The sequence below is a fragment of the Tiliqua scincoides genome, chromosome 1, assembly GCF_035046505.1.
Source record: "Tiliqua scincoides isolate rTilSci1 chromosome 1, rTilSci1.hap2, whole genome shotgun sequence".
NCBI classification, from domain to species: Eukaryota; Metazoa; Chordata; class Lepidosauria; order Squamata; family Scincidae; genus Tiliqua; species Tiliqua scincoides.
In genome coordinates, this window is record NC_089821.1 from 14,999,942 (window position 1) to 15,027,640 (window position 27,699).

The 27,699-nt window shown below is 47.5% G+C and overlaps 1 protein-coding gene across 1 annotated transcript; it reads left to right on the forward strand.

The window, feature by feature from the left end:
* The first annotated feature begins 1,695 nt into the window (after positions 1-1,695).
* On the forward strand, positions 1,696-27,699 carry LOC136639538 (transmembrane protein 151B-like). Its single transcript, XM_066613858.1, has 5 exons — positions 1,696-1,718; positions 3,991-4,067; positions 5,513-5,661; positions 5,760-5,915; positions 26,266-27,699. Exons 1-5 carry the CDS (start codon positions 1,696-1,698, stop codon positions 27,697-27,699), a joined length of 1,839 nt encoding a protein of 612 aa, XP_066469955.1.

The window sequence follows — 27,699 nt, forward strand, 5'->3', positions numbered from 1 at the left end:
TTCAGACTGCTTTGGAGACAACAACTGACAGCTGAAACCATAGGGGCAGGGCTCCCTTCAGGAAGGGGTTCAAATGGCCTGGCGGCTCAAGCACAGCCAGCAACAACCTGCAAACAAGTTCCAGATAGGAAAAAAGCTGGGGCCAGATAGGAGAGGTACGATCGCCATTGCAGCCACAACCCCATAGCCCACGCCTGTGTGTCAAACCCCTAAGCAAGGAGGAGGGAACAAGGCCTGATGCAGGACCAAGGAGTCCACACAGGCTGAACTAAGAACAGCACATGTGTGCAGTTGTCTGTAAGGTGAGCACAAAACAAAAGTTGGGAGTCAAAAACAAAAGTGGAAATAGGGCATTCAGCGGGCTTTGCCTTATGGCAGTTAAAACAATGGATCCAGGTGCTGCTGAACATCAAGTAGTACCTGCCACTGCATATCCATGCTGAGGAATGCTGCATCATAGATAGCTGTTTGCACGTTCTTGCAGGAACCCCACAAGCACAAAAAAGGGGACAACTCCACCCGGAAAACACTGGCTTCTCACTTACTGCTGCTGCCTGCCACACTTCTGCATGGCACTGGGTAGAGGGTCAAGATCAGCATGGGCTTTGCGGGACACAGTGGGGAGCAGCTGCAACAGATGATACCTGTTGAGTGAGTGTTTGTCAACTGAGGATGGGTGCCATCAGCTCATCCTTGTTCCATTCTGGAGACCTCAGCCAGGCTTCCCATGCCCCCAATGAGAAAGCAATCACTTGGCACTCCCTTGTTGTCTCCATCTGGGGATTCATCACAGGCAGGAAATAATATATTGAGCAACCCAATCCTAACTCCCCAGCAGCGATGCAGCGTGCTGTATAGCATGGGGGAATTTCAATCTCCAGAACTCTCCTTGGAGTAAAGAAAGATCTGTTCCCTTGCCAAAGAGTAAACCAGTGCCAGGCTGCCAGGTCTACACTGACCTGTGCCAGCTCTAGAGCTGGTGCAAGTCCACATGGATCCACCTTCTCCCCACCTTCATCACTGCCCTGTTCTGTCCACTCCTACTGTGTTCCACCCCTGCTCTGCCTTCCTTCCACCTCCTGCAGACATTTACCTGTGCCAGAGGGTGTCTGGAGGCTGCTGGCACATAGAGGCAGCCAGCCACATATCATGTGAAGCCGTGGCCAGACTGCACAATCCAGCATGTCGTTTTTTGCAATAGCTGGAAAGTGCCTTATGCCACTTGTTCTGGCAGTGTACAGAACCCACAAGACTGGGCCATAGGACAGTGTTCACTAATGTATGGAGTTGCACTGAAACTCAGCCTGAAATTCCGGGTGGTTCTTCCGCCATGTCTCTGGCCTCTGATCCTACATAGAAGAATAGATCATGGAATGAGTGCTTGCCCTGTGTCCTGATCATAGCTGTTTTTATCACAACCCAGTTTCTGCATGTTCAAGTAAGGAGGGGAAGATGCCCTTGCAAGCCCCTAGTCCTAAAGACCATGTAGGGGGCAGAGTGAAGCAGCACCTGTGTCTCATGTTGATATATGAGCTGTGACCCCTTGTTGAAGCTTATATATTCCTGGTGGTTTGCTGTGAGTTAGTTGGAATCCTATTATCTGATGTGGCTCAGAATCACAGAGGGTGGGTGGGGATGGGGCTTCCAATTAATTCCATTGGGAAAGTGTTTAGTTATGCCTCCTGTTTTGTAGGCATGGCATTACATCAGCACAGAAGGTGAGAAGGAGCCCTGATTGACCGTAAGATTCTGACCATAAGATTCATGGTATTTCTTCCTGCCATGTTTTTGATTCAATCTGCTTTTCTCCCATACATTGACACTGTCCTACCAACATAAGGATTATGGTGGCAGTAGGCTGTCCAGTGATATCAGGGCACTGGCGTGGATTCACTCTGCTGGTGTCTTATTTTGCTCTGCCGCTACAAATGGATCTAGTGGTGATCCTGTTCAACCAAAGGTGTAACTCAAGGATAGGATCACTCTCTCAGGATCTTATACCTTCCCCTTCAAGTGCTCCAAGGGGGACCTGCACAATGTTTGAGAATCACTGTGATACGGATGAGGATTTTTAAGCATCTATCTTTGCCAACACACTGACTGAGAAAAGGCGAGGTTAAAATAGCCTGGGCACTTGCACTGATCCTTTGATCCTCTCCCAGTGAACCAAAGTGGAAAAATGTAGGCAAGCTCTTTTAGGAAGTCCCGTCAGTGCTCCTTTAATGCCTGTTTCTTAAAGTTGTCCATTATCGCCTTCAAGTAGTTGCCTCAAATAATTGTCCACACCGACGTCTTAGAGCTCTGAAGGGATTGCTGAAATTAATGCCAGCATCTCATTTCGTGCGCATATAGAAAAGGTGCCTCTCTGGTGATCTGCTGCTCAGAAGCAACATTAGCAGAGGGCAGCTGAGTGTGATATGGATGCACATGAAGCACTTATCACACATTTAGCATTAGATACATAATTAATGTGTGTTAAAATAGAAGGAGAGGCTTATGAGAACTGAGCAGCTAATGCCCGTGACACTGATCCCGGCATTGACAGAATCCCAGAATTAGTTTCTTTATGTGGATTTTGAAAACAGTTTTAGGAGCATAAGCTTTGGGATGGCTTTCCATCCCCTCTGAGTCTGAAGTCAGTATTAACTACAGTCATATGGACCATCTCCTCAGTCAGCATAACATCAGATCCTTCAACTCCACTTATTAATAAGGGATTTAGTTGTCTTCACGTAGTGCCTGTTGCATTTGGAATTCATAAGAACGTAAGAAGAGTCCCACAGATCAGGTGAACCCATCTGGTCCAGCTTTCTGCATCTCACAGTGGCCCACCAGATGACTCAGAGAGCACACAAGACAACAGGATACCTGCATCCTGGTGCCCTCTCTTGAAAATCTGGCATTCTGAGGTAGCCTACTTCTAAAATCAGGAGGTTGCACGTACCCATCATGGCTTGTAACCCGTGATGGACTTTTTCTCTCCAGAAATTCCCTTTTAAAGGCATCTAGGCCAGATGGCATCACCACATCCTGTGGCAAGGAGTTCCACAGACTAATTACATGCTGGGTAAAGAAATATTTTCTTTTGTCTGTCCTAACTCTCCCAACACTCAGTTTCTTTGAGTAAAGAAGTACAGAATGTAACTTGAGAACTGGTATGTGGATCAGTCTCAAGGCCAGGATCCAAGAATGTGTTATTCAGTATTGTCCTATTGCATTTGCATCAATCCTCAGACATATCATCTGATTCAAGAAAGTACACCATGCCTTTAAAAAAGGATGTCAGAAGCGGCAGTGAGAGACAGAGGGTGGAACAAGGAGCATGCTGGGGTGACCCTGCTCAGCTCAGCTCAGTTCAGTGGCTGTGATATCATGAACAGCGAGAACTGATGTCTATGGGGGAAGGGCCTTCATGTAACATTGAAAATAAGAACTGTCATATGCAGGAAAGTTGATTTAGCTGGAAGACAAATCCTGAACAGGGGTCAAAGACAGAAGGAACTATGTATAACTGTGGCAACGTATAGACTAAGGACTTGTGCCAATGTAGTTATAGCTTGTACATGACCAGTAATGGAGGCCCATCCTACTATGTTCTGTGTTCAGTAGTTGCAATCACATTGGAGCACCTTGGTGTACAGAATGTTGCCGATATACCTGGCTCCATGCCTTTGGGGTATAGATTGGCACTGGGCAGATTTTGCCACACAAATCACAGCTTGCTTTCAGCTTGCCACAGGATGCATAGGCAGGTCATCCCCAGCTATGCTCCCTTTGCAGACAAATTTGCACATGACTCTGTCTGTCATGGCTGTGGGACTGATGCCGTTTTTGTGTGACATCACCCAGATTGCTGCATGGTACAATGCTTGCCTTTACTTGGGAATGGGAGCGTAACCCATGTGACAATGCATGATACTTTTTGCAAAGTAGTATGTTAGGCTTCCCTCCTCAATCCCATCCTCTCAGCACTCCTTAATTCGCTTTCAGGAAGTCTGCCTTGAATGCGTTTGTCAGTTGTATTCTTATGGGCCCCAATCTCCATACAGCCCTGTCCAAAGATGCAGGTAGAAGCTGCCTGCAAGGTGACCAGCAGGTCATGGATGAAGTTCAATGGCTGTGTTTCTTTGCTCCTGAGCCCTCTGGGTTCTTATTAAGATAATAACCCTCCCTCCCAACTCTCTTTCCCCTCACTGTGCTTTCTGCTTGCCTCTATTCCAAATCTCTGTCTCCCCTGTATTACTCCCAACCCATCCTCTGGTCCCTGCCCACCTGCCATGAATTTTCATGCTTTCGATCCTGATGCTGCTCAAATCTCGCTCCCCAGCCTCTGATCCAGCAGTGCTGCTAATGCTCTGTGAACTTTGACTAGAAACTATTCTGAAGGATACCAGGGACGTGTGGCGGGTGGAGAAGCAAGTGAGGTAGGTGAGCATAGAGTGTGTGGTTTGTGGGTGCTTGGGCACCCCACATGGTGGTAGTACTTTCAAAGGAGTCCAGTGGGGAGGCCTGCTTCACCTACCCCCCCCCCCCACACATCCCTGAAGGATACGCATCTTCTCCTGCTTTATAAAATGCCCTTTTTTGTTCTTTATTTCCCATGATGAAGTTTGATTATGCTCAGGAGTGTGTCTTTGTGCACTGGGCATTTGCACAGGACCCCCAGGAGAAAAAGCTTGAATGAGAGTAATCATACCAGACTGGGCAAATAATGAGACATGAAGCAAAGAAGCAGAGGTGTGGTGGCATCTGCAAAATTCCTGGTCAGCAAGAGATAAAATAGGAGCACCCTGAGACAACAGTGCGGGCACCTAGTGGGTTTTCCACCTTATAGGGGGAGAAAAGCAGCAGTTAGAGTTGGTGGTCTGCAATTAAATGAAGTGACATTTAGGGAGATGGCCACAGCAAGGGACATTTTGCAAGGAGGAATCCATTCATTCCAGTGGCTATTCAGCCCTATTTTTTTTGGTCTGTCCAGCAAGGAGGCAGCCCGGAACAGAAGGGGCTCTTGTCTTCCTGGTCCCTTTGCTAAGCTGAGGGAGTGGTGAGGCTCTCCCCCCCCCATGTTGGTGAGGTGTTTGGAGTTGTTGGAGGGACTGGATTGCCCTCCCACTGTGGCACCATACTGGGATTGGGAGCGGTGGGTGCTGATGGGTGGGTGCTGAGCAGATGGGTGCTGGAGCATCTGCTCAGCTGAAGCATCCCAAACTGGGATCTCACAGGAGGAGATGAAGAATTGGGAAGAGACCTGCTACATGCCAACCCTGCTGCCAGGGCACCTCTGGGCTTTCTGGGATGTGCCTGCCTGGGGGGTTCCCCTGCGCTGCAAGAGTCTAGCAGAAGCAGGACACTGTGCCAGACCCAGACTTGGCACTGGGCAGTGCCACCCACTCCCCCCCCCAATTGTAGGGAGGAGCAGAGGAGACTCACTTCCCTGCACCCCCTCCTCCCAGGGTGGTGTCCCAGGGAGTGGGGGGGACCTCTGCCCTCCTGATTTCCCCCCTCCCTCCAGCCAGCCCCGGGCATGCCAAGAGGGAGCGAGCGGGAGCCTGCCAAGGGAAACCCGAAGTTGGCAGCCAGCTCGCTCCACTGCAGCTGGGACCGCAAAGGCTGAGGGTGTGCGGACAAGGACAAGGCTGCGCCGCCATCCCCAGCCAGCCAGTGGGGCAGCCTCTCCAGCGTCTCCCAGAGGCGTCCTGCGTGGCTTCCCTTCGGGATCGCAGAAGCGGCAGCCGCAGTATTGACTTCCCTGCTTGCAGCAGCCGGAGACCCGGACCCTCGTCCAGGAGAGCAGGATCGGGGCCGGGGGGAGCCATGGGCAGCTCTACCCCCTGTCAGCCAGCCCCGGGGCAGGGGGAACCGAGTCCATCTGCCAGGAGCAGGACGACCGGGCTGCAGTCCCCAGGCAGAGTCCGGTAGCCTCGCCCCCCTACTGTGCCCCCCCCAGCCTTGGGGGAGGAGGAACTTTTCGATCGCTTTGGCTGCGATCTTGCCAGCGAGGGGGAGATCGGTGATGGCCCAGGATGTCTTCGGAGGGGGAATCGGGACCCCCCACCGCGGAAACCCCTGCAAACGCTCCAGCACCACCACCAGTAGCAGCAGGGACTGCAGCCACAGGCGCTGGAGAGGAGGTGAGGAGCCAAGGGCACTGGGGAGGCTGCTCGGAGGATGGTGAGGGGTCGCACGGGCCAGGGGGAGGGGTGGTCGTGGAGCCCGCTTGGATGTAGGTAGACGTGTAAACAGACACCCCTCTCGGAGAGTCGGGGGCTGCAGGTACAGGATATGTGCGTTGGGGAGACCAGGGGAACTTCAGGGTGGCAGTGGGGGTCTAGGAACTGGCTGCAAAAACCCATCTCTGTTGGATGCTTGCAGGCACAATCACGGGGGGCGAGGGGGGGGAATCCAGGTCAAGACAAGGACCAAGAGTGAATGAAGGAGCCATTTTCATCTTCTTTTGTAGATGTGCATTCAGAAAAATGTACTGGGGTGTGTGAGAGAGAGAGAGAGAGAGAGAGAGAGAGAGAAGTTATGCACTTCTTGATTCCTGAAGATGTCTTGCTGGAGCAGTATCCAGCCAACCGAAATTAATGGTCCCAGCCAGACAAAGGCGATGAACCCCTTCCTAGCGGGCAGCAGAGAGCTCTCCAAGGTTCTGGAATTCTCGCTTTGGCGGGTAAACAGAATCTACTCCATCATATTCAAGGAGCTCTGAAGACTGGAGCTTGGGCGACACTTCCTGACCCGCTCCTTGTATCCTGAAATCAATCCCACAGTATCTGATGCTCCTGCCCAAATGTAAAGTCAGGTCCTAATAATTAAAGGTCTCTTTCTACTATATATAGACCTGTGCTTGTCTCTCCTAAAAAAAGTCTAAACAAGCAGTGGTGTAGCTAGAGGGGGGGGCAAAGCATTAAGTTTTGCAGGGAGCCTCACCACAGCATGCAAGCAGCCCCTTCCCTCCCCTTTGGAGCAATTTTGGTTGGGGGGGTGCAAAATGGAGTGTTTGCACACACACCCCACCTGGAATGGCTTTGAAGGGGAAGGGGAGGGGCCGCTTGCACACCACATTGAGGCTCCCTGCAAAACTTAGTGCTTTGCCCCCACCTCTAGCTATGCCACTGCAAACAAGCACTCTGCAACTGTCTCCGTGGGATTGATGCCATTTAATTTCTAAACTGCCGTCTGCTGCAGTCTGGTGGACTGACCCCAACAAATCACTCTTCTCCACAGGGCCGTAAAACACACTGCAAAGGGTTGTGTTTATCTTCCTGTGGACTCTCAGCCATGCAGAGGGTGTCAACAAAGCCTAGTTCATCATCAGCAGTGCTTGGGTGTTCATCGGCTTATGTTTTGTTTGTAGCCTATAACAATACTGGCCATAGCTATGTGTGTTAAATGCAATCTAATTATTAGACAATACAACAGGGTTTGGATTTGACATTGCAGTCATTATAAAAACACATTTCTTGAATTTTAAACATTTATATTTTGCCATTCCATAAAAAATAGACTCAAGATATTTTCAGTTAAAAACAAAAGAAGCAAAATAATTTTAAAAAACCATAAAACTAGATTAACATGAAAAATATATAAAAGGGTCATGATCCAGTCCGCTGATTGCAGTCATAACAAAATCCACTTCATCCTGCCTTTGCCATATAAGTTTATGCCATAATAAATGTGTTAACCTGAAGCTGCCACAAGAGTCTTGATTGTTTTTGCTGCAACAGAACTTGAGAGGACGCCTCTGAAATGTGGTTGCAATTAGAGACAGCTCAAGATGTGACTGACTCTGACACTGGTTCAGGTTCAAAGTGAACATAATAATTAACATAATTGCTTTGACACAATATCTTTGATAAGATATCAGGTCCCCAAGACTTCTCTGACTAATGGCATCTAAAATGAGCGCTTCTCACATAAGCATGTCAGCTATGTTTCAATGTCCAACAAGTTCTTGCCAACCAAAAACAATGATGGCAAAACATGTAGAACTTATTTGCGGGGAAAACCCCATAAAATTAAAAGAGAGTTTGTTCAAATGTAGTCTCCAAACATTGTCCTATAGCAGAGGTTAGCAACCTTTTCGGCAAAGGAGTTGGGCGTTCTGCAATGATGTCATCAAATCATTGCCTAACTTCTGGGTTGCTAAACTTCAGGAAGTGGCTGTTCTGACCTCAGCTTGGGAGGCAAAGCCTTCCACCCAATTTGCCATGCACCAAACAGGGAATGGCAGAGCAGTCTGTCCAGACTCATGGAGCCCCTGTGCTACTGGGTAGTAGTAGTAGTAGTAGTAGTAGTAGTAGTAGTAGTAGTAGTAACTTTATTGTTATTGTGCTACAGCACAGCCAAATTTATGCACCTTTGAAATACAAGCATAAATATATACTACAATTCCAACAATCACATTCTACACACTCACCCACACATTCTATACAACATGCATCATAATATAAAAACAATATAACAGACCATAATGCCCAGGAGCATGGTAACAACTATATCACCTTATTCAATGTAATTATGGCTGTAGGATAAAAACTGTTCAGGAGTTGTGTGGTGCTGCTCTAATAGTTCTGTACTGTCTACCCGAAGGCAACAGTTCAAAGAACTTATGAGCCGGATGGAAGGGGTCTCTCAGAATACTATGTGACTTCTGCAGACAGCAAGATGTATAGATGTCTTCCAAAGCTGGTAGATGAAGGTTGATGATGTGCTGTGCGATCTTAATAATTCTCTGCAGAGCTTTTTTGTCCCCTACAGAGCAATTTCCGTACCACACCAAGATATCATAGGTTAGGACACTCTCAATGGTGCAACGATAGTAAGACACAAGCAGCTGCTGTGACAAATTTAACCTCCCAAGCTTCCTCAGAAAATATAACCGCTTTTGTGCCTTTTTAATCAACATGCTGGTGTTAATAGTCCATGAGAGGTCCTCTGTGATGTAAATACCTAGGAATTTGAAACTGGCAACCCTCTGCACCTCCTCACTATTTATGTATAATGGTGTGTGTACATCCCTCTTTTTCCAGAATTCAATTATAAGTTCTTTAGTTTTTTTGATGTTAAATGAGAGATTACTTTCTTTGCGCCACAATAACAACTCCTGTACCTCCTTCCTATAAGCAGACTCATCTCTGGGTCTCCTGTTCCTCTGCCATTTTTTCCCATACAGCTCCACATGGGCCAGAAGACCCAAGGTGGTGGGCTGGATGCAGCCCACAGGCCATAGGTTACCAACCCCTCTCCTATAGTTTCAAGTTGCTAAGTGGGAAGTCTGTCACAACTGACCTAGTTGAGCCATTGCATTTTTCTTAGAAACTGATATTTACTCTGTGCAGTTCTTTCTTATTTAACACTGGGCTGATAAGCTGAGGCTTATGTGGGCTTAGGTCAAAGCCTTTGAATACCCCAGTGCAAAATGGATAGTCCTCAATATTAGACCTTGTCTACTGCTATGCCTGAGTGGTTAGAGAGCTGCTCAGTGGGGTTCTACTCCTATGTGTTCTCATTTTCTCCCCCCAGTCTCCCCCCCCCATTTCTATCTCTTTGGAGATAGAGCCATAATATGTAGCACATACCTTACAATCTCCTTGTAAGATTGGGGTCGACCCCTGTTGCTGCCAATCAGAGGAGACAATACTGACTTGAATGGACCAAGGCCTGATGCTATATAAGGTACTTTGATATAAACAAAGGCAGTTTCCAATAAAGAAAAAAAGGTTTATGCAGGGAAAACAGGTCATAAATCATACACATATTTTCTCTCCCTTCCAGGACTCCACTTATCTCTGTTTAACTACTGGCAGTAATTTATGAAAGTAGATTGCTAGTATGGTGAAAAGGTTAAAAGAGATAGTTGGGAATCCTTAGTTGGAATCTCACTCCAGACCACCTTGCTAACGAAGTGTGGTGATGTGACCACTTCACACAGCAGGTTGTGGAGGAGGTGGAGGATTGGCAAGGAATGTTTTAGGCTACAACTCTACATATTTTCTCATCCTGTTTTTAAAAAAATTGTAGTATGCGAGGCAGAGAGGGGAGAGGAGGTTACATGCAGGGCCTTTTCAGTGGCAGCTCCCCATCTAAGTAATTCCCACCCTCGTCTGACCTGGTTGGCACCTATGTTTTCTGCTTGTGGGCAGTGATGTTTTGTTCCATCTGGCTTTCCCTTGACTCTGAGTTACTTGGCTCCGATTTGGTTCTATTTTTTGCTCATTCAGTTTGCTGGTTTCTGCTCATTATATTTGGCTTGTTTGTTCTGCTTATATGGTGTTTGGCAGCTAAGTTGTTTTTACTGAAAGCTGCCTCGATGACTCCATTGGAGCAGAAAGGTGGCATGTAAACTTTTTAAACAAATTTTTTTTAAAGTGGCCAAGTCACTGCAGTACATACAGTACCTCAAAGTTCCTTACAAAACCCTGTGAGATAAACTAATACTATCAGGGTCTCTATTGTACAGACAGAGGACTACGGCTGAAAGATCGTGGTTTGCTTAACCTTAAGGTATCCTAACAGCTCGTAGCTTAATGGCTCAATCACAACAGGGCTGGGCACTGGCAAAATGTACATCAGAAAGCAGCCTCCACCAATGTGCACTGTCTGGCAGCTGGTGGGGAGGCCAAAGTGGCCTCCCACATGCTGGCAAATGGCTGAAGACCGTCTACAGCAGGTGAGGCTGGGCAGGGGATGGAATGGGGTGGGGGAAGGTAGGGGAGGGTAGAATGGGGGAGGAGTGGATGGAATAGGGCAGGGACAAGGAGGAGGGCAGATCAGGGCCAGGAAGAGGGATTTGATGGCAGGGGTGCATGCCAAATCCTGACCCCCTTCTTTGACCTGATACACCTTCATGGATCACCTTGGACTTGTGCCAGTGATTTAGCTGGCTCAGGTCCAAGTTGACCCATAGTGGCTGCTGGGGGTTACCCCAGGGCAAGGGAACTAATGTTCCCTTACCCCAAGGAGGCCTCCATTGGCCATAAATCCCCCCTGGATACAGTAATTGCTGCATCAGCACCACTGCATCACCAAGCAGGAATTTAGTTAGGATTGGGCTGTAAGTGAGACAAGGACCTACCCCCCCCCATGTCTGTGGTTACTAAGAGAGTTGCTGTCCCCTTCTTGTGTGCTACCCCCAAACATGCCTGGCTAAGAGTAGGTGGGAATTTCATATATGTGGAGCTGTCACTAAAAAGGCCCTGTATCACATCTTCCCCAGCTGCTCCTCAGTAGGCTGGGAAATTCAGAGCAGCTCTTGGGCTGATGAAGGTCGCATGCGGGGAGACTCATGTGAAAGAATGTGAACCTTCAAGGATCCAAGTCCCAAGCCAATACAGGGCTTTCTAGGTTATAATACCTGCAGTTGTACTCAAAAACACATTAGAAGCCAGACTCTGCCTCTGTGCCCACACCCTCATGGGCCTGATTTTCCCTCCAACCTACCCTCACTCCACCCAGTTCTGTCCCCTCCCCACCTTCCCCCTGCCCACTCTGAAAAGCCTCTCTGCTGCCCCTTGGGGACGCTGACTGCCCTGTGCTCCTCTGAGGTGTCTTCCTGGCACTGAGGCCCAGGGCCAACTGGCTCTGGTCTCACCTCCAGCACAGCATTCTCATTGTTGGCGGCAAAGTGACTTACGGCACTCAGGGCAGTGCACCAGCTGCCAGCACTGCCCTGGCTGAGGACTGGGCCCGAGGCCCCAATCCTATCTCCCACCATTAATGTTAATGTAGCCATGCTGATGGAGTGTGCACTGAATCCAGTAGTGGAGTGGATCAGGAAGCCTGACAGAGGTCAGTAAAATTATTTTTTTTTACTTACCTCTGCATTGGCCTCCTATGGGTCTCCTCAGACCAATATAAGGAGAGAAAAGGGGGTGGACCAGTTGAAAAAAGACTGAATAGAATCCTGGTGCACATCAGTGCTGCCAGGATCCACCCCTTCCTCTCCCTCCCCAATCCTGCTCTCCCTTTTCCCCTGAAACTCCCCTGCCCTCCCCCTCCCTACCCACAACACATCCCTGCTGCCAAATTACTGGGGGAGCTGCTTCTGCATGCACTGTGCCACTGCTGTTTGTGGCAGCAGCCTGGAAGTGCCCAACTGTGGCCTGATTTTCATGCCACTGCAAAGGGCCTTGTGCTGCCGGATCACAAGTTGCAGCAGCACAAGGCCCAGACAGGACTAGGCAAGGAGTACTGTGGCCAGATCTGCTTTCCTCAGGAGAGATTGCAGCTGGTGCATCAAGAAAGCTGGTGCAGTGCAGAAAGCAGTTAGGGTCCCAACTTCCACCTGCTCATCCAGGAATAAAGCTGAATCAAAGTGCACTTCCAGGTTGTGGACCTGATCCTTCAAGTCCCCTTGAAGCACAACCCGGTCCAGAACGAGTTGTAAACATATCCCATAATCAGCTTTCCTACCAACTAACAGTACCTCCATCTTGCCCGGATTAAATTTCAGTTTATCAGCTCACATCCAGTCCTTCACTGCTGCCAGGCATTGATTCAGAACCTCCACAGCCTTCCTGGTGCCAGATGGAAATTAGGGATAGAGTTGGGTGTCATCAACATATTGATGACTCCAAGCTTGCAGACCATCTCCCCCAGCAGCTTCATAAAGATGTTAACTATAGGGGGACAAAATGGAGTCCTGTGTGACCTCACAGGCCAACAGCCAAGGGGTCAAGCAGCAGTTCCTCAGCATTACCTCCTACAACCTACTCAACAGGGAGGAGCAGAAACATCATATGGTTGGCAACCTTCAGTCTCGAAAGACTACAGTATAAGCCTACAGCATCCGGTATCCCATCCAGGTATCAGGCGGTCTCCCATCCAAGTATCATAAAATGGCACCCCAATCCCATCCCTGTCAGGTAGTTCAGAAAGATCCAATGACCAATAGTATTGAAAACCACTGAAAGATCTAGAAGAATTAACAGGAATGCTTCCCCCCTGTCCTGTTCCCAGCATAGGTTGACAACTAGGGTGACTAGTCTGAAACCAGACTGGAAAGGATCAAGGTAATCAGTATCATTCTGAAAAATCTGGACCTACCAGAACCAGTTTAATCACTTCCCCCAAGAAGGGCAGATAATTATCTAAATGCAAAGATCCTTCCCATTTCAGTTCATGAAATTTCTATCTTACATCATCACAGTAGGGAAACCACTGCCTCAATCACAATGAATTGGCTTTCTTTTTGTTTGGAAGATTCATTAGATTTTGATAGTGTTGAAAATATTCATTTTTCCCACTACATTTAGTGACTGTTTCTCTGATTTCAATCTGTGTCCAGTCAGGGTCAAAGGCAGGGGCCCACAAGGTGAGACAAAGTTCTAAGGAACAGTCCCAATTGGATAGAATCAAAAACAGTGGTATAGCTAGAGGGGGTGCAAAGCACTAAGTTTTGTAGAGAACTTCACCACAGCATGCATGTGACCCTTCCCCCTCCCCTTCAGAGCCTTTGGGGGGGGTAGCAAAACAGAGGCATAAACCTGGAATGGCTTTGAAGGGGAGGGGGTAGGGCTGCTTGCACACTGCAGTGAGGTTCCCTGCAAAACTTAGTGCTTTATACCCCTTCTAGCAACACCACTGATCAAAAGGATGGTTGCAGTCTGTCGATCAAAGGGTCAGGTAGCAGGTCTGGTTAGATGTGGGCTGCAGGATCTCAGGCAGTTTTAAGACTGATGGTCAAAAGTCAGACTGCACTCTTATGGACTTGTGCAGTCCCTGAAGATCCAACCACTAACCCCACACCTGTTTCCCAGGGCAAGAACATAAGAAGGGGCCCGCTGGATCAGGCCAAAGGCCCATCTACTCAAGCTTCCTGTATCTCACAGTGGACCACCAGATGCCTCAAGGAGCTCACAAGACAACAAGAGACCTGCATCCTGGTGTTCTCCCTTGCATTTGACATTCTGAGGTAGCCTACTTCCAAAACCAGGAGGTTGCACACACACATCATGATTTGTAACCCGTGATGGACATTTCCTCCAGAAATCTGTCCAATCCCCTTTTAAAGGCATCCAGGCCAGATGCCATCACCACATCCTGTGGCAAGGAGTTCCACAGACTAACTACATGCTGATTAAAGAAATATTTTCTTTTGTCTGTCCTAACTCTCCCAACACTCAATTTTAGTAGACGTCCTCTGGTTCTGATGTTATGTGAGAGGGAAAAGAGCGTCTCTCTGTCCCCTCTATCCAATCTATCCATCCCCTGCATAATTTTGTACGTCTCAATCATGTCTCCCCTCAGGTGCCTCTTTTCTAGACTGAAGAGCCCCAAACACTGTGGCCTTTCCTCATAAAGGAGGTGCCCCTGCCCAGTAAGCATTTTGGTCGCTCTTTTCTGCACCTTTTCCATTTCCACTATACACTTTTTGAGATGTGGTGACCAGAACTGGACACAATACTCCAGGTGTGGCCTTACCATGCGGGGGTACAGTGGCATTATAATATTAGCCCTTATTCTCAATACCTTTTCTAATGATCCCGAGCATAGGATTAACCTTCTTCATTGCCGCCAAACACTGGGTCAACACTTTCAACAAGTTGTTCACCAGCGCTCCAAGATCTCTCTCCTGATCTGTCACAGACAACTCAGAACCCGTTAGCCTATGTTTAAAGTTTTGATTCTTTGCTCCAATGTGCATGACTTTACATTTACTTACACGGAAACACATCTGCCATTTTGCTGCCCATTCTCCCAGTTTGGAGAGATTCTTCTGGAGCTTTTCACAATCTCTTCTGGTCTTCACCATTCAGAAAATTTTGGTGTCATCTGCAAACTACCTCTGACTGGCCTATAATTTCCTGGGTCCCCTCCCCTTCTTTTTTTAAGCAAGGAACCATAGGGACCCCTGCTTACACTTGCACTGCAGCAGTGCTTTGTGATCTCTTGGTGTTATGCTCTGGTAAGCAGAACTGGATGTCTACAACTTCTGAAATAGTGGGGCAGATCTTCAGGAGGCTCTGCTTGACAGGTCAGGTGGATTGGGCTGCTGGTTTTGAACTCCAGCAGCCCCCAACATTTGCTCACTGGGCTGGTGCTTCAACCAGATGATGTGTATTCTCCATGGCTGCCTCATCCTCTCCTACACTAGGGCCTGTATTAAGGAACAGGTACAGTATTTCATCATTGTTGGGGTCTCATCTGACTCACTGAATGGGGACATGACAGTCTAGAAGAGCTCTCATCATTCATACTTCAGTTGCTCCACATGGTTTTTGCCCAATGAATCCTGTTTGCACACCCAAGTACTTTTGAATCCCCAATGATTGCTGTTTGTGCTGCATTAGAGTTTACACTAGAAGACCTTCTGACTTCCTGAAATGGTTATTGACAGTCAACACCTGTGGAATTAAATAGCCATAATGCAGCTTGCCTCTTCTACTTCCATGTAAATGTGGGACCTGCACAATCCAATTAGTTATTCTTTTTAAATGAAAGGGAGGTAGCTTCAAGGATCCCAGGATACATCTTACTGAAATCTCATAGGCATGAAATTGCAAATTTAAAAATGGAAGTTTTACTTTAGTTTGGTCTATCTCTTCTTTTCAATACGGAGATGTGATGAAAGCACCCTTCCTATAATGTAAAAAACACAAAAAATAAAAAATAACAACCCTGTGGTTTGGCATCCAGCTTCTAAAAATATTGACTGCCAATCTGAATGTGTCTCTTCCTGATTGAATTATGAATCTTGATGTTGTGAACAGCAGTGAACAAAAATGCTATACTGTACAACCCAAAAATCTGCCTTTGAGTATTTTTGCATCACCCTATCCTGCCAAAATGCAGGTGCTTATTCACAATGATTGGATGGCTGAAACTGTTGGTGTTTCAGTTTAAATCTATTGTAGACTGTACCCCCTAAATATTTTACTTTAACTTACTTTAGTTTGTACAGTATTGAAAAACCCAAACATAAGGCCAATTCCAAAAATAAAGGTAAGTTTCCCCTAGTGTTTTGGTATTAACTTGGTTGTTCTAGATTTTAACTATGAAGCAAATTAAAATCACAGAAGTGCAAGAACATAAGAACAGCCCCACTGGATCAGGCCATAGGTCCATCTAGTCCAGCTTCCTGTATCTCACAGCGGCCCACCAAATGCCCCAGGGAGCACACCTGATAACAAGAGACCTGCATCCTGGTGCCCTCCCTTGCATTGGCATTCTGACATAGCCCATTTCTAAAATCAGGAGGTTGCAAATACACATCATGGCTTGTTACCTGTAATAGATTTTTCCTCCAATCCCTTTTAACTTGTCCAATTCCTTTTAAAAGCATCCAGGCCAGATGCTGTCACCACATCCTGTGGCAAGGAGTTCCACAGACCAACCACACGTTGAATAAAGAAATATTTTCTTTCGTCTGTCCTAACTCTCCCAACACTCAATTTTAATGGATGTCCCCTGGTTCTGGTGTTATGTGAGAGTGTAAAGAGCATCTCTCTATCCACTTTCTCCTTCCTCTGCATAATTTTGTATGTCTCAATCATTTCCCCCCTCAGGCGCCTCTTTTCTAGGCTGAAGAGGCCGAAACATCATAGCCTTTCCTCATAAGGAAGGTGCTCCAGCCCAGTTATCATCTTAGTCACTCTCTTTTGCACTTTTTCCTTTTTCACTATGCCCTTTTTGAGATGCGGTGACCAGAACTGGACACAATACTCCAGGTGTGGCCTTACCATAGATTTGTACAACGACATTATAATATTAGCCATTTTGTTCTCAATACCTTTTCTAATGGTCCCAAGCATATAATTGTCCCTCTTTACTGCCGCCGCACATTGGGTCAACACTTTCATCGACCTGTCCACCACCACCCTAGGATCTCTCTCCTGATCTGTCACATACAACTCAGAACCCATCAGCCTATATGTGAAGTTTTGATTTTTTGCCCCAATGTGCATGACTTTACACTTACTTACATTGAAACGCATCTGCCATTTTGCTGCCCATTCTGCCAGTTTGGAGAGATCCTTCTAGAGCTCCTCACAATCACTTTTGGTCTTCACTGCTCGGAAAAGTTTGGTGTCGTCTGCAAACTTAGCCACCTCACTGCTCACCCCTGTCTCCAGGTCATTTATGAAGAGGTTGAAAAGCACCGTTCCCAGGACAGATCCTTGGGGCACACCGCTTTTCACCTCTCTCCATCTTGAAAATTGCCCATTGACACCCACTCTCTGTTTCCTGGTCTTCAACTAGGTCTCAATCCAGGAGAGGACCTGCCCTCTAATTCCCTGACTGTGGAGTTTTTTCAGTTGCCTTTGGTGAGGGACCATGATGAATGCCTTCTGAAAGTCCAGATATATAATGTCCATGGGTTCTCCCACATCCACATGCCTGTTGACCTTTTCAAAGAATTCTATAAGATTTGTGAGGCAAGACTTACCCTTACAGAAGCCATGCTGATTCTCCCTCCGCAAGGCTTGTTCGTCTATGTGTCTTGAGATTCTATCTTTGATGAGGCATTCCACCATCTTACCCGGTACAGATGATAGGCTAACCAGCCTATAGTTTTCCGGGTCCCCCCTCCTTCCTTTTTTAAAGATCAGTGTGACATTTGTTATCCTCCAATCCTCTGGCACTGTGGCCGTTTTGAGGGACAAGTTGCATATTTTAGTCAAGAGATCAGCAGCTTCATTCTTCAATTCCTTAATAACTCTTGGGTGGATGCCATCAGGGCCCAGTGACTTATTGATCTTTAACTTATCAATGAGGTCTGAAACGTCTTCTCTTTTAACCTCTATCTGACTTAATTCCTTGGCCAAATTAATTCCTTAATTCCTTGGTCAGGAGGGGCCATTAGGGCAGCAGTCAAGAAGAGGAGTCAAAGAAAGAGTTAACTTGGTGGTTCCTCTTCTTCAGATTTCTGGCTTCCAGGCACATGATGGATCCATCAGAGGAAGCAGGAAAATTTATCTCATCCCTGAAACTTACATTTTATTAGGGCAAGTGTCTATTCATACTTCTATTTATACAGAACTCCATGTTGCTCTGTTGAGGTTTCTGAAGGAAGCTTGTGAGTAAGAACAAACCTGCCACAGATGGAAGAGAGGACAAGAAATCAGACAGGAGAGCAGAGAAAGGGAAGGGAGGTTCACCTTTGTGTCCCACCAGGATTGGTCTTGATAGGACATGGAAGCACGGGGAACTTTCATGTGATGCCAGTTAAACTCTCAGCCACTGGAACAAGGATGAGATGGGGAGAACTCAACCTGGGACACATTGTCAGACAAAAGACCTGAAGAAGAAGAATTGGATTCTTTTCCTTTATCCACATTTAAAAATCTCATGGTGACTCAGTTTTTGAGGAGTTCTCTGAGGATGAAGGCGATTTCAAAGGGTAAAAAGTAATTTCAAAGAGGAAAACTTCTTTTCCATACATTCTCCTGCATCTTAGACACCAATCCTATGGGGGCCTTGTGCTACCAGAACACTAGTTCTGGAGTGCAAGGTCCTTTACAGCTGTATCCAAAGGAGACACACCATTCATGACCATTACTGCAAGAAGCCATGTGCCAGTGGCCCATCAATAAACCCCTGGTGCCAGTAAGACAGTGTTGGGGACAGGTGGGAGGCAGAGGGTAGGCGGAATGGAGTGGAGAGCGGGCAGGATGGGGAGGAGACTGGGGCAGGGAGGAGGGTGGATTGACGCTGGGAAGAGGTCGGCACTGCTGATATCCTCCAGGACCCCCCCCCCGCAGGATGCAGCACATGTTCTGGTGGCGTATTGGCAGGGGGAGGGGTCAATAGGATCTGGCTATTAGAGATGATGCACCTGAGACAGAAGAGGAAATGAAGCTTCCTGGGCGACCTCTCAGTCTCACCTACCTCGGAGGGTTGTTGTGAGGCAAAAGGAGGAGAGGAATTTTGTACACCACCGTGTGCTGCTTGGAGGAAGGGTATTGTAAAAATGTGAAAAATAAATGCAATAAATGAAGATATTTAGGGAATTCACTTAACAAATTTATACCCTGTCTTTCTCCCCAAGATTGGGTAGTCAACCCTCCACATTATGATTGTTTGGCTAAGTGGTGCAGCTAGAGGGGGTGCAAAGCACTAAGTTTTGCAGGGAGCCTCACCGCAACATGCAAGCGGCCCCTCCCCCTCCCCTTCAGAGCCATTCCAGGTGGGGGGAGCAAAACAGAGGCAAATGCAGGGAGGCAGGGAAGTGAATGCCTCTGTTTTGCTCCCCCCCCAACCTGGAATAGCTCTGAAGGGGAGGGGGAGGGGCCGCTTGCATGTTGTGGTGAGGCTCCCTGCAAAACTTAGTGCTTTGCCCCCCCCCCAGCTATATTACTAGACCAGGCACACTTATTGCCATTCTCCTTACTGGTTCAAGACAGAGTGACATTTCTGGGTTTTATACATGCTGACTACCTCGGCATGGATGTCAAAGGTCCCTTGCTGAGTTAAAAAAAAACAAAATGCGGGTGACTGATAAGGCTGCTACAGCTGTTATTGTGGAATATACTACAGAAAATTATCTATATGTAATGCGCTCTGTTCTTTAGCAATATAACCGAAAATGAATCTAAGAACAGGCCTTTGATCCCGACTGAATCTTGTGCTTTATAGTAAAATCTGTTTCCCCCACTCTAGAGTGGCACTCCTCTGTGTAAGTAAGTGATGGGAGCTTTTAGGCAATCAAATTATTATTTCCTTGTGGTGTACAGCCACCAAGGCAGGAGATGGGGTCTGGTCAGTGACTAATGGAAGAACTGCAGCAACCCCACTTTCTTTTCCTAAGGAAGCCGAGAGCTTGGCTGCCTTTTTTAAGTTCATATAACAAAGCCTGGTTCTTTTTTTCTCCCTCCCTGATTATAGTGCTTGAAGACTGAGCCACTTAGTTCATAATCTCTTGTGTTATTACCATTATTTTAGGTCTGCCTGCACTGAAGTTTTTGCCATTTGATGGCTCAGTAGTCAAACTATCCAACCTCTTTTGAAATCAGACTGAAAATGAATGGTTTTCTTTTCATATCCCAAAGAAGCGACATATTAATTATAGTGCATGGATATTCTGCTTTTCCAAAGGGCTTCACATTTATTATTCCAGTAATTCTTCCAAGAATCTTGTAAGGTAGGCCAGGACTCCTGATTCTGTAATAAAGACATGGACTGAGGCCGAGAGTGTCTTGCAGAAGAGCACCTGATGCATGAGTGGGGGAGCCAAAGGCAGTAGCATAGCTACAGGGGTGGCGGCAAAGGAAGTATTGCAGGCGCCACAATGCACCATGTAACTGGCCCCTCCCACTTGCCATTGGAGCCATTCTGGGCAGTGACAGCAATGTATTGCAGGTTACACAGTGCACTGCAGCACCTCTGCAATACTTACTGTCACCCCAGCTATGCTACTGGTCATATAAGAACTTTGCCTGCTGTACTGATTATGGCAGTGAATGGTCCAAAATTGTACACACAGACACAGACACAGACACACACACAAGATTTCCAAAGAAAGATCTGCCTTAGGGCCCAATCCAATGAGGCTAGCACCAGCCCAGCACCAGCACTGAACATCGCAAACATGCCGTAAAGCACACCTGTGACACTCTATACCAGGCAAGTGCCAGTGGTGGCTCAATACAGGCCCGCGGTGAGCCAGCGCCAGTCAGATACTGCCCTGCGCTCCGGGTGAGTACAGGCAGCAGAACAGTGAGTGGGGCATGGGGGGGTGTTTCCAGGGCAGGGGAAGAGGAGGGGGAAGGTGGGGCAGAGGGAGCGAGCAGGGTGGGAGGGAGCGGGACCGGCGGGCTTCTGCTCTGCTAGATCCAAAGTCCTGTGTTGGGCCTTCTGGCCCGACAAAGGGCTACTTTACTCTGCTCCTGCTAAGTAGCTGGCACAGAGTCGAGGGAACGAATTGGAAAAAAATGTCCCCTTCCCCCCGATGAGATACTGGGAGTCTGCGGCTTCTGCCTGGTGTTCATTGGATGCAGCAGCCGCCATTTTGGCACCACTGCAGCCCTGGGCAGCATAGAATTGGGCTGTTAATCCCCATAAAAGTTTAGCTTCCTATCCTCCCAACCATGTCCTTGAATCCTGTGAACTTCGATGTTTTCAAGAATCTAGGAACTGCACAGAAAGGTAGATAGCATAAACACCTGTCTTGTTTGCAGACAGAGTCAATTGACTCATCATGCATTTTAAGTTTAGACCTAGGCCTAGGAGATTTAAATTGGCACCTAAAAAAGTAAAGTGTGAATGCCACAAATACATGTTTATAAACATGTTATCATACAGGTACGCTTATCAGAAAGCCATGTTTGGCTGCAGTTCCCTGTTGACCACTGAGATTGCCTCTTGGATCAAGAGTTGATCACATCACATTTTTATCCTGCCCCTCCACAAAGGTAATCAGGTATTCAGAGAGAGAGAGAGAGAGAGAGAGAGAGAGAGAGAGAGAGAGAGAGAGTCCAACAACTGGAGAACTGCAGCCAAGGAATTGGCTGTCTGAGTCAAATGAATGTATTCCATTTGTCCTCTTACTTCAGGGTCCTCATTCAATTGCTTACTCTACTCCCTTCTTCAGTTCCTTTTTCTCCAAGCTCCCTATTCTTTAGTGACAGCTGCATCACATTGTCACTCCCGGATTGTCACTCCCGGATTGGCCTTTTCAGCCACACTAGACGCTGTGCCAGAACCACCTTTCAGAGCGCGATACCATAGTCTATCGAGACTGAAGGTTGCCAATACAATACCTATTCTTTAGCTACCCTGCATCCTAGAACACATAAGAACAGGTCTTAAGGGCCTGTTCCAGTCCTCATCCAATTCTGAGTAAGGTTTTCATCCCAGATAGCCTTCTCTTCCCTCCTAGAAGCTCAGCAAACCATTCCGTTCACTCAGCAACTGAACCATGCGAGCTCAACAGTGTAGCCGCTCCAAACGAGAGGCTTCACCATCACAACAGCAGCGCAATGTGGATTCTTCGTGGTCACACACTGTTGATGGCAGAGTGCCACTGATCAGAGGTCAATGCTGACAGGACACTGAGGAAGGTGTGGACTTCTCTGGTTCCCTTGCACTGTTTTCCAGGGATGGATTGCGAGAGATCAAGGCAGTGCATGCACTCCTACAGCTGGTTTACGGTAGATACAGTGCAGCACTTTTCCCTGACATGGGGGTCTTCAGCTCGTGCACCATACAAAGGAAGTTCTGAGCCTGCATATGCTGGTACATGTGATTACAGTGACTCTTTTGATTGCAACAGCTATTGTCTGTCTTCTACCTTCTCTTCCTACTCATCTGACGGAAAACAGAAGGTTGCATTTTTAACAATTACTCAGAAGTTCAAGGTTGTAATTACGGGGACATGATTTTGACTTACCTTCCTGGTAGTATTGTATCACCTGAAGGGGACAATATAATCTACTTCCCCCAACCCCAAAAAAACTTCTGTTCTTATACTCCACTTCTCTTAGTATTTGTTATTGATAATGAAAAGGTGTAATAAGTCACTGATTAACAAAAGCAGTCACAGGAATCATTATAAATGCATCTACAGGCATGTGCCACTTAACAACCATTTGATTAACAACAGACCGCATATATGATCATGGTCAAAGCACAATAAAGACGGTCTTAATGAGGAAATTGCATCTCCCATAGCCAGCAGCAGAGTGTCTGTTTACACAACAGAGAGGCTCTTAATGCAAAGAAAAGGCGATCTATCTCCAGTGGCCTGTGCAGCCAGCTAGTGTCTGGCAGGGAGTGTCTGTTTACACAACAAAGGCAATAGATTGGACTAAATGTTCACTTAATGACCTACTCGCACAACAGTGGGGCTTGGAGAACTTATCCCTGTTGTTAAGTGGTGTACACATGTATATCAATACACTGATTTGACATCACTGTACTGGATGTGGGACTCCCAAGTTCATAGGTGCATGAAAACAGTGGCGTAGCTAGAGGGGTCAAAGCACTACGTTTTGCAGGGTGCCTCACCACAGCATGCAAGGAGCCTCTCCCCCTCTCCTTCAGAGACATTCCAGGCAGTGAGAGCAAAATGGAGGCGTGCCCCATTGGTATACGGTGGGTTGGAGTGATGCTAGCATCACTTCCTGTTAGCTCTTCCTTCTTCCTCTTAGCATTTGCAGATCGTACAGAGACAGACAGAGAAGACAGCAACAGGAGAGCTGCAATCAGGCAAAAATAAGTCATTTGCACAATGGGGGGATTTGTGAACTGCAGATAAGTGAAACTATGGATATGAGACCCACGGTTGGGGAGATGAAAACAACACCTGTATAAGGATTAGCTTAGTGGGATTTTAGAAACTATATCAGATAAGTACAGTTAGATGGACATTCCTGTTATTCAGCCCTTTTACTATAAAGTAACTGTGGTCAAATATTCAACCTGGAAGAATCAAATCTGAATCAGAGTTACACTCATTGTCTATTTTCTTGCCGAGATACATCAGTTTAGTAACCTGGGGGCCCAACCTTTCCAGCTTTCCAGGGCAGATGCAGCCATGCCAATGGGACATTCACTGCATCCTGTGGGGGGGGAGGGGCAGTCACAGAGGCCCCCTCAAGGTAAGGGCATGTTTGTTCCTTTATCTTGGGGCTGCATTGCAGCTGCATCAGCACTAGAAAGTTGGATCGGATTGGGCCCTGGATCTGTTAATAACTCCTCACCCTGGAGTTAACAAGCAGAAATAAAATTGCATGCCCAAATTCTGCCTTTCTACAAACTGGCTACTTCCAAATCTGCCCAGTGCCGCTAATTTAACTCAGGACAGTTTCGGAATTAAAATTAAAAAAAAAAAATACTTGAACTGCTTCTCATATGGCATTTTTCACTTGGGTTGGTGCACCTAAAAGGCAGTCCTGTGATGAAAATTATACAGTAGAAAGACTTACAGCCATGGCTGTAAGCAGATCCGACCCTTTGATGCTGAGAATCTGTCAAGTGACTCAGCATGCTTGTGTTGGACTCATATTTTTTGCCATAAGAATAATTTGAAAATGATAACATCAGAAGCAGCTCTGAAGCCTGAAGAGTCAAGCTACAAGTAATGTTAAACCCATTATTATAGCTGCCGTGACATACTTCCTTTTCCTGAGTAAACAGCAGCTGCATAGAAGAGGGGACAAGCCAGATCTAGACTGTGCTGTGGAGCTACAATTGCTTTGCTCCTTCACCTCCCGCAGTCTGGATGGACTACCTCAAACCTGATAGCCAATCTGAACTGGGTACTCCACAGATGTTATTTGCTCCAGAAGGAAAGCTTTGACTGGCACTAATGGGAGCTTTCCTCCTAGAACGCACAGCAACCTGTGGAGGGGTAGTGGAATGTGGAACTCTTTGCCACAAGAAGTAGTGCTGGCATCTTGCCTGGATGCCTTTAAAAGGGGATTGGACAAACTTCTGGAGCAAAAGTTCATTACGGGTTACAAGTCATAGTAGGTATGTGCAAGCTCTTGGTTTTAGAGGCAGGCTGCCTCTGATTGCCAGATGCAGGGGAGGGCACCGGGACACAGGTTGTGTCTGTTGTCTTGTGTGCTCCCTCAGGCATTTGGTGGGCACTGTGAGATACAGGAAACTGGACTAGATGGGCCTTTGGGCTGATCCAGTAGGGTTCTTCTTATGTTCTTAGTGATGCAAATCAGAGAGATGATGGAACACACATGCATGCACGAACACACACGTGTGTGTGCACAAGTGGACCCACTGTCCAGCACTGACATAAGAACAGTGCAGCTCCTAGGTAAGGAAACTAGCATTCCCTTACTTTGAGGAGGCCTCAGTGAGTGACACCCAACTGCAGGATGCAGAACATGCCCCACTGGCACTGCTATGCCAGTGCTGGAAAATGGGTTAGGATTTGGGCTACGCACACACACTCAAAAAATGTGGCTCCTGTCAAGTGGAGGTGGCAGGGGAGTGGTGGGGAAGCAGCAAACTCAGGACAGCCCTTCACCCTGAGTTTGCTACCATCTCCTCCAGACTGTGATGGATGGAGCCACGTGGACCCGCTGCCCCGCTGACTCTCATTCTCTGCAGGGTCCCTTTAAACTTAAAGGTGAATGGGTAGGGCAGCCGTTTGCTGCCATCCAAGCCTGTAAAGGCCACACAAGCAATCCACTTCACTTGCCTCACTCCTTCCTCACGTGGTCCTTCTAAACTCAAAGGGACCACATGAGGAAGGAGTGAAGTGAGAGGAGTAGTTTGCTGCTGCCCCTGCTCCCCCCAAAAGTGCAGGCAGCAGTGATCAACATGCCTACCCCTCACCCCTTTCCTTCCTTGCAGGCCCTTTAAATAAAACAGGAAGTGCAGGACGTGCGGGAAGTTCTTAGTATGATCCTCACTTCCTGTTTTGTGGAAAAGGTTCACACAAGGAGGAGAGAGGTGAATGGCTGTGCTTTTTCCTTTTTCTAGACTTTTGGGGGCAGCATGAGTGGCAGCAGAGACAGTGGCACAAACCGCAACAGGTCAGGGGTGGCATCAAATCTGGTTGAGCATTCCCTGCACACAGCGGCCATTTATTCAGGAAAAAGATGTCCGCCCAAATAAGGGTTGAATGCAACATGCAGTTTGGCCTTTTGTCTTAGGTTAGTCTGTGTAGCACACAGCACTTTGGGAAGCACACAAGGCTTAGAACCTTATTGCTTGAGGGAGTGCAGAGAACAGAAGCACTTTGAGGGTTGAGGGAAGGAGTAAAGAAAGAGACTTGCAGACAGGATTCAAATGTAGATGCAGGGAGGAAGCCGGAAGCTGGGAGGGATAGACTGGGACTGATCCTTGCCTAGCTTCCTCCAAGCTTTTTATTCACTCTCAAATTCATGAAGCAATACAATACAATACTGAGTTTACTGTCAGAGATTATACGAGCTGCAACTAGCTGACTCTAGCTAACCAGAACACATTCCTAGATATGACTACTTCTCTATAACATCCTGTTGTGTACAGCACTGGGCTCAGACACTCAGCATAATTCCAAGGCTGGCAGAGTTTGCTCTGGCCAAGCAGGTGTGCCTGCAGTTGCCATGTACTAAAGCTAAGCCCAGTGCTTGTGCTCTATGCTACAAGTCTGATTTGGGGCTCAGAAATCTACTCTTGGTCAGTGTTCACCTGAAGATACTGAGAAAGCCTAAGTTATTTTGGTATCAAATCATACGCCACCTTCAGCAGGCATCTCAAGACTGTATGCAATACATAAAATGATCTCACCAGAAATTTCTCTCTCTCTCTCTCTCTCTCTCTCTCTCTCTCTCTCTCTCTCTCTCTCTCTCTCTCTTTCTTGCTGTTTCTCAGCAACAGCCCACCATGCAGTCTTTGAGTGCCTCCGTGTGCAGAGAGTCCCACTGGAAATGCCTCCTCCTCTCCATTCTCATGTACAGCTGCCTGGGGGCGGTAGCTTGGTGCCAGCTCACACAAGTCACTAAGCTCAGCTTTGATAGCTCGTTCAAAGGCAAGTCTATGATCTACCATGACAGCCCTTGCTCTGACGGCTATGTCTATATTCCATTAGCATTTCTCACCATGCTTTACGTGGTCTACCTGGTGGAGTGTTGGCACTGCCGTGCCAAAAGTGAACTCCAGTATAAGGCTGATGTGGAAAGTGTCTATGATCGAGTGGCCAGAATGAAGCAGGCCACACCGTGTATATGGTGGAAGGCCATAAGCTACCACTTTGTCCGACGTACCAGGCAAGTGACTCGGTACCGCAACGGTGATGCCTATACGACCACCCAGGTCTACCATGAAAGAGTCAACACTCATGTGGCGGAAGCTGAGTTTGACTATTCCCACTGTGGATTCAAGGACATCTCCAAAGAGCTTTTGGGCTTGGAGTGCTACTCAGCCACAAAATTGAAGTTCACCAAGTGTTTCAGCTTTGCCAACACAGAGTCTGAGAACTCTTACCTAACACAAAGAGCCCATTTCTTCACAGAGATTGAAGGCTTGGATGACTACATGGAGGTCAGAGAAGGCATGAAGCTCAAAAACATAGACTTCAAAGAGCTCATGATGGCCTATGGGGACCCAGACCACCTCCCGTGGTACATATCTCACTATGCTTTCTGGGTGGCTGCTTTGATGATGATCTCTTGGCCACTGAGAGTTTTCATAGAGTATCGGACTGCATATGTGCACTACCATGTGGAGAAGCTTCTTGGGGTGGAGTACAGGGTGCCCAGCGTGGCCGAGGAGCCCTTGTATAGATACCGCATACCCAGAGTTAGCACCCAGGACAGCACCGAACTCGAGTGGCACATCTGCACAAACCGTCAGCTGATCCCCAGCTACTCAGAGGCCATCCTCATGGACTTGACAAACTCCTCCGTGTGCAATGGCTACACCATGTGCAGATACAGTGAAATTACCCGCGGCTGTGAGCACGGCTGCCATCACGCCTCTAGCACCTCCTCCATCTTCTCTCGCCATGCCTTCCGCAGCTGCAGTGGCAATTCGCAGCTTTCTCTCAACACCAGCCGCTTCTCCTTGTGCCGGATGCATGGCTCTCACAGGACAGGTCTCTGGAGGAGCCGCAGCAGCAGCATTGCTGACCGTGGTTGTCAGGATGACCAGTGCTGCTCCCACTCCAGCCAGCTGGCGATCAATGAAAACCCACCCACTTACCATGATGCACGTTTTTTCCCAGTGCTGATTGTGCACAGGCCTGAAGGGCAGGAAGGGAGGCACTTCTGCTTCCGTCGTGCGTCTTGCCTAGAGACGTCCCTATGA

Excerpts from the sequence above, each read along its gene's own strand:
- LOC136639538 (XM_066613858.1), top strand. The coding sequence starts at position 1,696 with ATGGCATTACATCAGCACAGAAG. Across the intron at positions 1,719-3,990 it reads GCATTACATCAGCACAGAAG|GAAGTCTGCCTTGAATGCGT; the intron begins GTGAGAAGGAGC and ends ATTCGCTTTCAG. Across the intron at positions 5,662-5,759 it reads CCGCCATCCCCAGCCAGCCA|CAGCCGGAGACCCGGACCCT; the intron begins GTGGGGCAGCCT and ends CCCTGCTTGCAG.